Raw genomic sequence first — 12,475 nt, forward strand, 5'->3', positions numbered from 1 at the left:
GTTCTTAAACTCGAAAACGAAAATTTCAGGAGTCGGCCGACCGGCACTTGCGAACTGCTTCTGCTTCGGGCACCTCACGGCAAGAAAGATGTTTTATACCCCTGATGATCTGACATCATGGAAGAAGAGACAGCATTCGATGCAGGAATCCAAGACTCTGGTATTCAGACCGGCTGAGGGCTACCTGCAGGCAGATAACCCCAAATGTAATGACTGCAACAGTGAAACACGAAAAACATCTGCAGTATTATTTCTTATACTTATGTCAAGCAGTCATGTCTAGTTATCACAGCCACTCTTCAGTGTTTGTATAAAATGCTATGACATTATTATTATTATTATTTTATCTTTATTTGCCATTATTTTTGTCTTGTGTTTCCACTCTCTGCATTAATTTGTGATTATACTACTTTACTTTCCCCCTCACTGCATTGTGGCTGAAATTTTTTTTTGACCAGTTAATTTAGTCATTTAACAAAATAACTACAAAGAAAGTGAGGATTATTTTCCGATAACTGACTGCTTGGGACGCAGTGCTATATAACTGCTAACTGCTACACAACTGAAGTAAAATGAACCTTTGTAGTCCACACAAAAATGGAACTAAAAGGATAAGGCTGGTGAAAAGCACCCCTGCAAGAACACTGAACATGCCTATCATATAGTCCCAGTTACTGCACCCTACATAACTACAATAAAGTAAGGATATTTTCAGCATTTCAAGATCTTTACGTTTTAAACTTTGACAGAACTTTTGAGTTGTGTCATGAGGGAGCTCAATGGCAAATTATAACTGGGATCTTCCACTGCCCCACCACAGACAGTCAAGGTCCGACTGCACAAACATGGGACTGACCACATGAATTAAGCACAAAAATGTTTTGTTGGTACTTCCAGTACATCACTAGCACTGAAGAATATACTCTTGTTACTCGTAAGTGCATCCTTATCAGCCCTATACATTGTGTGGAACAGAGGAGACCACTTTTTATACCTGCATTTCATGCCTGCAGTTCTTCCCATATGCATGAACACCGCCTTCCCCTGTCGAGTAGACAAAACAATTATTCATAGGGAAGGAAGATAAGATATAGACTCATAAAACCACCTATTATTGACAAGTAATACACTAAGTCTTGGATGTCTCTTCTGCCTCCTGAGGAGCCACACGAGTCAGGAAGCCATACCTGTTCTGAAATAGACAGACTGATGCAGAAGAGATACATTTATATTTGGAAACAAACAGAAGTAAAATGGTGACAAACTGTATATGTGACAAAGAAAGAAAGGGAAAAACAGACAGAAGGGTAGATGAAAAGACAAGCACACTGTAGAAACACATACGTAAGCAAGCTTACCATTCAGGCTGAGGCTGTGTTGGATTGGTGCGTGGGGTGGTGGTGGCGGTGGCAACGGAAGAGACTGAAGGGATAATCCCATGGGGCTCACTAACACCGCTCCAGGCTGAGGCCCACTAATATCATCTGTAAGAGAAGAAGAAAAAAAAACACAAAATGATACACAGTTCAGTGATGCAGTGACCAGAAAACAGGAAACTAACGTCCAAAATAAAAAGCACCCAGGCAGATTGCTGATAACGTACTACTTCACAACAGTGTCAATATACAGTCATTCGTCTACACGTACAATATGGGGTCCAAGAAGTACACCCCCTACCATTTCAGTAAATGTACTACAATTAACTACACAAAACAGCTGCTAGTCAGCTTACTGTGGGGACAAAGTAATCTATGACAGATGGTTATTAAAATATTACAAGCATCTCACAATATTCAAAACTCTTACATGTGCAACTAGAAACATGCACACAACAGAAAAACACTTTTAATGGAAAAGTTTCACTTCAGCACCTTCTTTGTTAACTCAAGACTGACAGAATTTAAATTAATCCAAACTAGAAACAGACTCCAGCAAAAATTGCCCTTCCCTCCTCCGCACTTAGCTTCCACTCCTCACCTTCTACAGGACCACTAGCTTTGAGAGAAAGAGAGAGAGAGACAGTGTGTGTGTGGAGACAGACTGAAAGTATGGCTAGGCACACAAAACTATACAGTTTACAAATTATCCCTTTTCTAATCTACCCTTCATCCCTCCAGTTTCAGTGCTTTCAGCAGGAGAAGGGGCAACATTCCTTCTTGGTTAAACAATTTGGCAAGCAGATTACCTACTGCAGACAACAAGATGCAGTAATCTTCCTGCACTAAATTAGCTCCTTTACATTGTTTATCACTAGATGAAGTCTCTTTTTTGAAACAAGTTTAATGAATTTTTGTCCTTTTGCCAAGTGAAGCATTTCCTGTACTTCATCAATGTAAACAGGTGTCCTGCATTCACTTATTCATTCATTTACTGCATTCCACTGCGGTGGTGGTGCTGCGGTAGCGTTGTCGCCTCACAGTAAGACATTGTCCTGTTAGATTCTCAGCTAGAGCGTCTTCTGTGTGGAGACATGCGTGGATGGGCATACCTTCGTTGAAGGTTGTGCGTAAGGGCTGGCAACTCGGCACGTAAAAATATTCTGCCAATCATTAGTGGACCGGAGTTCCGCTGTGGCGACCCCTAACCGGGAAAAGCCAAAAGACACAAACATTCATTTACTGCATTCCGATGACTGAACTTTTTTCTTTCTTTCTTTAATGTATTTTGAAAAGTCCAGCTACACAGAGCTCTTTGACAGCAAACGCCCAATGGAATAAATTCCCTACAATCAAAAGTACAGTAAGCCAAAAAATCAAATACCAATGCTAAACACTGTCCATAACAGTCTCAACGATCCTCGATCCTTGCCTCAGTTAACTGGCTTGTCTGTCAGACTGGGGGGTCTAGGTAAATTTGAACAGTCCTTATTGAGGCTCGAACTCTGGCAGAATTTATATGATCACATTTGTACTGTGTCACCAATACACAGATTGTTCAACAGTTTTCTAAGGACTTTCACTGTAACTTAACTTCTTCACTGCACCAACCCAGATGAGCATTTTGAAGGTTTTTACTGCAAGCAATGTTTCATCAGATTTCCCTTTGTTAATGCCAGATGTAATGAGAATCACTCGGTGAAGCCACATAACACTAAGAGTATGAAACGACAGCAGGAACACAACAACAGAATGTCCTATCTACACATCTGTTTTGCCGAAGAGTGCCCCCACACACAAAAATGCACTCCTAATATGGGGCATTTCCCCATACCGTTAACTTCTAAATAATACTAAGTTTGGGGTCGAGCAGAGGCTTATTTTGCATAAAAGACTAAAGCGGTGTAATTACTAGAAATAATCACTGTCTGCAGTAAAAGCCCTCAACCTGTATGACTATTACCACTTGGTACCTCGAACATCTCCAGGCTGCCACAAACCTCCAGTCCTAAGCCCACAATGCACAATAATAGCCTTTCTTCTCTGTATCTAAGGTACCTGTGTTCAAGTACACAAAAGGGAGCCAAAGATGCTGAAACTAACTCAGCCAGCTTGATGAAGATGATGGGCTGGCATGTTACGAAGGATGGGCCCACTCTTACAGATCTACTATTAAGGTAAGTACCTACCGCTCATATGCAGTCGCACTGACTCCATCCTCTGTAACTTGCAGGATAGAGTCACAAGCTCTCCTGCATGGGTGAAACTTAGGCCAAGGTTAATAACAGTGGCCACAAAAGAGAGCTTGAACCTGAAAAGCTAATCCAGTTTATAATGCTTTAAAAAGGTATAAAAGAATGCCCAGGTAGGAGTTGTACAAATGTAATGAGTGATGGGAGGAGAGGAAAGAAGTCGCTCGCCTTGGAGCTGATTGAGAACATGAACAGCTCACAACAGGACTTCTCCTACCTGGTAAACAGCCTCCTCACCACTGAGTAGTTCAGAGACTGCTCATGAGCAATGAGCAAATACCCACTTAGTTTACCTGCCAATGAAACTGTGTTTCCTGAGATGTAAATGGCCACCAGGAACCTATCCCTGGACATGGTCCATTTCACTTTCATAAATAAGGTACAGAATTGTACTCACTCTGTTTACTGATGTACCATATAACTGTACTGCTGCCTATATGTATGGTACTGATCACCAAAAGCAGGGAGTCCTGGGGTTAAAATGGACAAGAGAACTGCCCTCATCTCCACTGCACTGATGTGAATCTGATGCTCATACACCTTGAACCATCAAGCCTATTATAATGTCCCCCAACCCAGGACTGGCACTTCCAATGGTCACGGTCACCAGAGAAGGAGGAAGGTGGAATGAACTTGTCAAGAGTAAACTGCGATCTTCCTTCTACCAAGTCTGATGTAGCATAAAAAATTAAAACCTCAAAGCTCCACAGAATCTGCATTCTGTGGTCACAGAATCCATGGGATCTGCTACAAAAATCACAAGTGAAGTCTGACTACAGGGATCACAACTGCCATTAGACTCAGTACTTTAAAAATAGGAATGCTAATGCTGTAACCACTGAAGAACTAAAAAGAACAGGCACTCTGGACCTCAGAACCTAAGTCTCAGTCTGTAGGAAACAGTACCAAAATTACAGTCTACAGCCATAAGGCACTGAGATGGCAAAAACTGGGACTCGGTCACAATGACTGTCATTGTTCAGGGACTGAATGAGACTCATCAATAACTTCCTCACCGAGACACACTAGTTCTGGGAAGGTACAGAAAGGAGCCAAATGTACAAATAGGGAAGCACATGGGCCTTGTAGATGCAAATTTGCTACCACTATGGATATACATTTGGCAAGCAAACTAGAGGCAGAGATGAGACCAAATGAGAGCATCCTGAAAGTACGCTTGCTATAATTGCACATGTTCAAGTAGATCAACGGTGCAGTACTGATTCTTGGGTTTTCCAGCCATGCAGAAGTCTGTGACTGGCCCAATGAACAAGTGTCTTTACATCATCCCTAGCTGACAGACATCCGAAGAATGACGTCTGTATGTCAGAGTATAAGAGGGGCATCCATCTTCAGGTTTTTCTAAGCAGTGAATAAGCAGTCTGATGCCAGAGGACAGCATCACCTCCAGAGTTGCCAAAATTTAAGTGAGGAACAGGAAAAAAAACATGCCAGGCACAGAGCAGATTATACAGATAAGAGGACCATCTGCAGAAAAAAAACTCCTCTTCCCCGTACATCCAGCAAGGGGGAGACCAGTGGTCAGCAGATAGAGGAGCTGGAGGTTGGGAGTTGTGTACAGTGACACTGACCTACTTAAACATCTACAATTATGGTAAGTGTGACACAACAGTACTACGTTCTTTGTAGTCAATGCTGTAGTACTGATTCTTGGTAGGACTCCCAAAGCTAAATATTGGGTGTTGTGTCATCTGTATGACCCTAGGAGGTATGATTCTGCAGGATGGCAGTAGCGAAATCTGCTCTAATCCTGGAGACAGTGCACACCTTTACAAAACACTAAACCTTGGAAATGAGTTTCATATGGCTGCCCTAAGAATGGCATGGGTAGGGACTTCTTTGAGCAAGGCAGCGGTAGTTGCCCGATGCCTGGTGGACAGGGCTTTAATATGCCCAAGTAAATATATTTTCAATGGTGCAACAGAAGTTAATGCAGTTAAGTATCTTTTTTGAAATGGTTTGCTTGGAGACAGTCCCAGCCTGCTTTATCTTCTGCAAAAGACACCAGCAATTGCTATGCTCTATTAGGGGTTTTAGTCCGGTCTAGACAGTACCTGATCTGCCTGTGTACATCCAGGGAGTGGAGGACTTGCTCTGCCCTGTTCAGTGTATTGGCTAGATGACTGGTAGGTGGACAGCCTGGTTTAAGTTCTGATACCACGTCAGGCATGAAGGATGGGTTTGTTCTGAGGGTTGCCCTATCCCTGTGGAAGGTAGGGCAAGGTTCTTTACATATTATGACTTGTACCTCAGAAACTCTCTTAGCTGATGTGACAGCTGTAAGAAAAGTGGTCTTCCAGGTGAGCATCTTTAGAAAGGCAGTGGAAGCGGGATGCAAAGTGGGGCTAGATAAGTTTTCTTCTAACACCTAATTTACGCTCTATGCCGGAAAAGGGTTTCTACTGGATGGTCTCAAGTGAATCACCCTTTTTAGAATAAGTTTCATGTGGGAGTGTGAGAAGATAGACGGGGCACTGTGCAGGCAAAGCTAATAGCCTGAATCTTGGCATGAATCCCAGCACTTACAGACTAGAGGGTGTCTGGCCTGTTGAAGGAGAAGAGAACATAAGACAATGCAATTAGCTATCCATTTTGAAATGGTTTCTTTTAGGACTATTTTCCACTCCTTACCCATGGCAAAGGCAGTAAAAATTAAGAGATTTCCTGTAGTGCTTTCTTTTATCCAGGAAAAATCTCAATTGTCTATATGAATATCAAGGGAAAGTAAAATTCCTTCCCTGATTTTTTTTCTCAAATTTTGCTCCAGTCATAAGCCCCCCTCCCAGTCAATCAACCAACTGCTGAGAGTCATCCAGGAGGGGCAATCAATAACGCACCCAGGATTGTCAACCAACTGCTGAGAGTCATCCAGGAGGGGCAATCAATAACGCACCCAGGATTGCTTGGGATTTTACTTGAGCACCACCTCCTGCACATGCTTGGCATCGTGAAGAAAGGGGGCATGCAATGGGTTGACTCTACGGGTTGTCCCCCCACTTTCACGAAGGGGACTGCCAGCAAGCAGTCTAACTCTCTTGTCTTCAAGTATGGGTGGGGGTTTTCCTGGTCTCCACCAAAGAAACTGCACCACCTCGCATGCCCTCCAAATGCCCATTCCCAACCCTTCTCACAGGAGAGGTGAATGGGTCATGCTCCTTCACTCCTCGCCTGCCCTGCCTGGTCTACTAATTGTTACCCTTGATCACTTGGGTTTAGTTTGAAGTGCGAATATGATGAAGGGCTCCCAGCTCATCAGGGCTTGTAGTTCTGTTATCAATCTAGCTAAGGTCAAGGGCATCAGCCAGGTAGTCTTGATACAATAAAAGTTCTATAAGGGTGAAAGCAACTAGCTCAAATGGAGAAAGCATGACCTTTTCAAGCAGAAAATTCAGGTCCCATGATGGCTAGATCTCCTTTTTGGGTTGTATGCAACTCCTTAAGGAACTGCTTCACTGGCAGTGATGAGAACCAGAGGCACTTGTGTTCTTGTGCAGAATTTGGGTCTTGCCCTCTGTTACGGTCTTCTTCTTTTGACTTTTCCCGGTTAGGGGTCGCCACAGCGGATCACCTTTTTCAATTTCTTCCTGTCCTCTGCATCTTGCTCTGTCACACCAACCGCCTGTGTGTCCTGTCTAACCACATCCATAAACCTTATCTTAGGCCTTCCTCTTTTCCTCTTACCTGGCAGCTCCATCCTTAGCATCTTTTTCCCAATATACCCAGCATCCCTCCTCAGCATATGTTCAAACCAACGCAATCTCGCCTCTCTGGCTTTGTCTCCAAACTGTCCAACCTGGGCTGACCCTCTAATATACTTATTCCTAATCCTGTATACCCTCGTCACACCCAGTGCAAATCCTAACATCTTTAACTCTGCCACATCCAGCTCGGACTCCTGCCTTTTTATCAATGCCACTGTCTCTAACCCATATAACATAGCTGCTCTCACTACCCTTTTGTAGACCTTCCCTTTCACTCTTACTGGTACTCGTCTGTTACAAATCACTCCTGACACTCTTCTCCACCCATTCCACCCTGCCTGTACTCTTTTCTTCACCTCTCTTCTACACTCGCCATTTTTCTGAACTGTTGATCCCAAGTATTTAAACTCATCCACCTTCGCCAACTCTACTCCCTGCATCCTCACCATCATCTATCCTCCCTTTCATTCACACACACATATTCCATCTTAGTCTGGGCTGGCCTTCATTCCTCTCCTCTCTAGAGCATATTGGGCGGCGCAGTGGTGCAGCGGTTAATGCTGTCGCCTCACAGCAAGAGGTTCTCCGGTTCGATTCTCGGCTGGGATGCCTTCTGTGTGGAGTTTGCATGTTCTCCCTGTGTTCGCGTGTGTTTCCTCCGGGTACTCCGGTTTCCTCCCACATTCTAAAAACATGCTTCTGGAGCATTTCTCCCTGGGCCCCTGCTGAAAACAGGATCTGTGGAACCTAGTTGGACTTTCCCGGTCAACAAATGTTAAATACATAAATATTGCCACTTCTCCAGGGTCTCCCCAACCCATTCCCTACTCTCACTATATATCACAATGTCATCTGCAAACATCACAGTCCACGGGGACTCCTGTTTATCTCATCTGTCAACCTGTCCATCACCAGTGCAAATAAGAAAGAGCTCAGAGCAGATCCTTGATGTAATCCCACCTCCACCTTAAATGCATCTGTCACTCCCACTGCAGATCTCACCGCTGTCACACTACCCTTGCACATATCCTGTACCACTCTTACATACTTCTCTGTCACTCCCGACTTCCTCATACAATACCACAACTCCTCTCTAGGCACCCTGTCATATGCTTTCTCTAAGTCCACAAAGACACAATGCAACTCCTTCTGACCTTCTCTGTACTTCTCCATCAACACTCTCAGGGTAAACATCGCATCTGTAGTGCTCTTTCCTACTATGAAACCAAACTGATGATCACTAATCATCACCTCCTTTCTTAACCTAGCTTCCACTACTCTTTCCCATAATTTCATGCTGTAACTGATCAGTTTTATCCCTCTGTAGTTACTACAGCTCTGCACATCACCCTTATTCTTAAAAGTTGGTACCAAAACACTTTTTCTCCACTCCTCAGGCATCCTCTCACTTTCCAATATTTCATTAAACAATCTGGTTAAACATTCCACTACCATTTCTTCTAAGCACCTCCATGCTTCCATTGGGATGTCATCTGGGCCAACAGCCTTTCCATCCTTCATCCTCTTCATCGCTATCCTTACTTCTGCCTTGCTAATCCATTGCACTTCCTGATTCACTATCTCCACATCATCCAGCCTTCTCTCTCTCTCATTCTTTTCATTCATCAGCGCCTCAAAGTACTCCTTCCATCTGTTCAACACATTCTCCTCGCTAGTGATTACGTTTCCCTCATTATCCTTCATCACCCTCGTTTCCCTCATTATCCTTCATCACCCTTACCTGCTGCACATCTTTCTGTAGACTGTGGTGATTCTCAGACCCCTTGTTTACAGTCAAGACATCTGCAAGATGAGACAACAGAACTGGCTCTTCACACGTAGTCACTAGGCTTGTTATCCAGGGGACCACTGGGTAGCCTTGCCCAAATTCACAGTTGCCCGTACACGCAGTCTGGTTAAATGACTTGCTCATGATCACAAAGTAGGCAAATGAGGACTGAGTGAATGAAACAATGTGCCACAGGAACTAGAGCTCACAGTCTTCATGCACTGCGCCAAGTCCTAATCTAAGCAGGAGAGAATCAATGATGTCTGGGCAGAGAGCGTGCTAAAGTAGCACTTCTGCCTGTCCTCCCTTAACTTTTGTAATACCCTAGGGATGAAGCACATGTGAGGGAAAAGATACAGAAAAAGATCTGCTCAGGGTACAGAGAAGGCATCTGTTGGCCTAACCTCTCGTGTTTTTATCCTGATGTAATACTTGATACGTTGTCTGTTTTTTGGATCCTCTAATATAATTATTCCTAATCCTGTCCACTCTCGTCACACACAGTGCAAATCTTAACATCTTTATCTCTGCCACATCCAGCTCAAACTCCTGCCTTTTTGTCAATGCCACTGTCTCTAACCCATATAACATAGCTGGTCTCACTACCCTCTTGTAGACCTTCCCTTTCACTCTTACAGGTACTCGTCTGTCACAAATCACTCCTGACACTCTTCTCCACCCACTCCATCCTGCCTGTAATCTCTTCTTCACCTCTCTTCCACACTCACCGCTACTCTGAACTATTGACCCCAAGTATTTAAACTCATCCACCTCCGCCACCTCTACTCCTTGCATCCTCAACATTCCTCTACCCTCCCTCTCATTCACACAAATATATTCTGTCTTAGTCCTGCTGACCTTCATTCCTCTTCTCTCTAGAGCATATCTCCATCTCTCCAGGGTCTCCTCCACCTGTTCCCTACTCTCACTACAGATCATAATGTCATCTGCAAACATCATAGTCCACGGGGACTCCTGTCTGATCTCGTCTGTCAACCTGCCCATCACCACTGCAAATAAGAAAGGGCTCAGAGCTGATCCTTGATGTAACCCCACCTCCACCTTAAACGCATCCGTCACTCCCACCGCAGACCTCACCGCTGTCACACTACCCTTGTACATATCCTGTACCACTCTTACATACTTCTCTGACACTCCTGACTTCCTCATACAATACCACAACTCCTCTCTAGGCACCCTGTCATATGCTTTTTCTAAGTCTACAAAAACAATGCACCTCCTTCTGACCTTCTCTGTACTTCTCCATCAACACTCTCAGAGCAAACATCGCATCTGTAGTGCTCTTTCAAAACCACAGTAAATATTTAAAATAAAATTGCAGTACAGTCTCACACAAATAAAGAAAAATATCTAAACTAAGCTTTACTATATTCCTGACTGAATTTAAGAGAATTATACTGTTCCCTTGAAGCTTACTTCATTAGAGCAAGGCAGATGTGGTGAATGGTTCTTATTGTTGTTGTCAGATCCAAGACAAAATGCAGAATGCCCTGCCTCACTAAGAGACTTCTCAAATTAATATCTAAAATATTACTGCTGGGACAGCTTGCAGAATGACATCATTTCTGGTCATCTGACTTCTAGTTCCCAGGCCAAAACCCCCATTGCTAGAAGCTGGCAGCATTTAGCATCTACCTGTAAAAATATACAGACAAGGGCTTTTGCTCAGATTTTTGGCAAATGCTAGAAGTCATAAAACAACTGCATTCCTTCATGCTTCAAAAGCAACAATTAGTCCACTCCAAGGAAATACAGAAAGCTTCCTAGTACAGATTTTGTGTCTCTGGCTGCATTGAAAACTTGAGAGATGGCTTCTTAAAGTAATTTAATTTCAGATATTTTTCTAAAGTTTGTTGGACTGAAGTTAACCATCCAGTTTCCTCTGTTAAGCATATACATCTGTACAGTTACAATAGTGCAGGAACATTCCTGTTCTCTTCCAGTAGGTCACACGATGGTTACATTTCAAACACAGCACTCTACAAATACCTTTTCAACACACACGTCTGTACCAGCAGTTTGATATACACATGGCATACAGTTCTAATATATTTGTAAGACAAGCATCTTGTATAAATCATTTCAATATTGACTGATGACATATAATTATCTACAAAATTCCAGCTAGCTGTGCTGGCAGTATCTCCTTTTGTCACAGGGGCCATCAATATATACAAGACTGCATCTAACCATTACAATGTTTTATCAATAGGTGACAATGTTGTCATGCATACAGATGCCACTCTTACCAGGCTGTATAAAACAGCTGCCTTTCTGGAGCCAGGACCTGAGATGTAAAGTACAGTTGTGCACCTACCATAAATGTAGATGTTCGAGTGTATTCACTGTTGCAGTCATTACACTTGGGTTAAACTGCTGGTAGGCTACCCGCAGTTGGCCTGAATTCCAAAGTCCTGGTCCGGTGTCGGTTGCTGTCGCCTCTTCCCTGACGTCGGTGCGCCACGGGTATATAAGATGCAGCCGATGCCATTTTCTTCAGTTTTTCTTGCCCCAGATGTCAGGTGCCCCAAGAAGGTAGGCAAATACATATTGCTTATAAAAAACATACACTAAAATAAATAATACCTTCATCTACAAGCAATACACCACATAGGTTGTATAGGATAGAGAAGTATAGATAAGTCCTAGCAAACAAAGGGGGATGGTGGGTGGGTAACCTGGACTGCAACAGTGAATACACTCGAACATCTACATTTATGGTAGGTACACAACTGTACTATGTTCATCGTGTTTCACTGTTGCAGTCATTACACTTGGGTTGAATCCCAAAGCTGAGGTTGGGGGGCTGGGTCTAAATAGGATTAGGAGTGGCTATGAGGCCCTGCAGAACTGCAGTGGCAAAGCCTGCTCCCGATTTAGAGTAAAGAGGTAAATGATAGTGCTTGGTAAAAGTGTGCACTGAACTCCAAGTTGCAGCCTCCAAAATTTCCTTGGTTGGTACTCCTCTGAGAAAGGCTGTTGAAGTGGCTGCTGCCCTGGTAGAATGTGGCTTAATATTCTTAGGCACTGATTTGCCATGCTGTGCATAGCAGAAACGAATGCAGTGTCCTATCCATTTTGAAATAGTCTGCTTTGAAATAGCCTTTCCTTGTGATCCTGCAGCATATGCCACAAAAAGTTGCACAGTTTTTCTGAAAGCTTTTGTTTTGTCCAAGTAGAAGTGTAGCTGCCTGTGTATGTCCAAAGAGTGCAGAAGTCTCTCCCCTTTATTCTGGGGATTTGGATAAAAAGTTGGCAAATGAATGGTTTGGTTAAGAGCCACACTGGATACTACCTTTGGCATAAATGTTGGAT

General features: G+C 43.4%; 1 protein-coding gene across 2 annotated transcripts in view; it reads right to left on the reverse strand.

Moving 5' to 3' along the window:
• Positions 1 to 12,475, reverse strand: part of SOCS7 (suppressor of cytokine signaling 7) — a 939,941-nt gene that overhangs the window by 568,729 nt on the left and 358,737 nt on the right. For both annotated transcript variants that reach the window (XM_044055367.1, XM_044055366.1), the window contains exon 4: positions 1,359 to 1,484. In XM_044055367.1, coding sequence (XP_043911302.1) covers positions 1,359 to 1,484 — 126 coding nt within the window. The remainder of the gene's footprint in view (positions 1 to 1,358; positions 1,485 to 12,475) is intronic.

The sequence above is a fragment of the Protopterus annectens genome, chromosome 13.part0 (genome assembly GCF_019279795.1).
Source record: "Protopterus annectens isolate FY-2018-M chromosome 13.part0, PAN1.0, whole genome shotgun sequence".
Classification (NCBI taxonomy): domain Eukaryota; kingdom Metazoa; phylum Chordata; order Ceratodontiformes; family Protopteridae; genus Protopterus; species Protopterus annectens.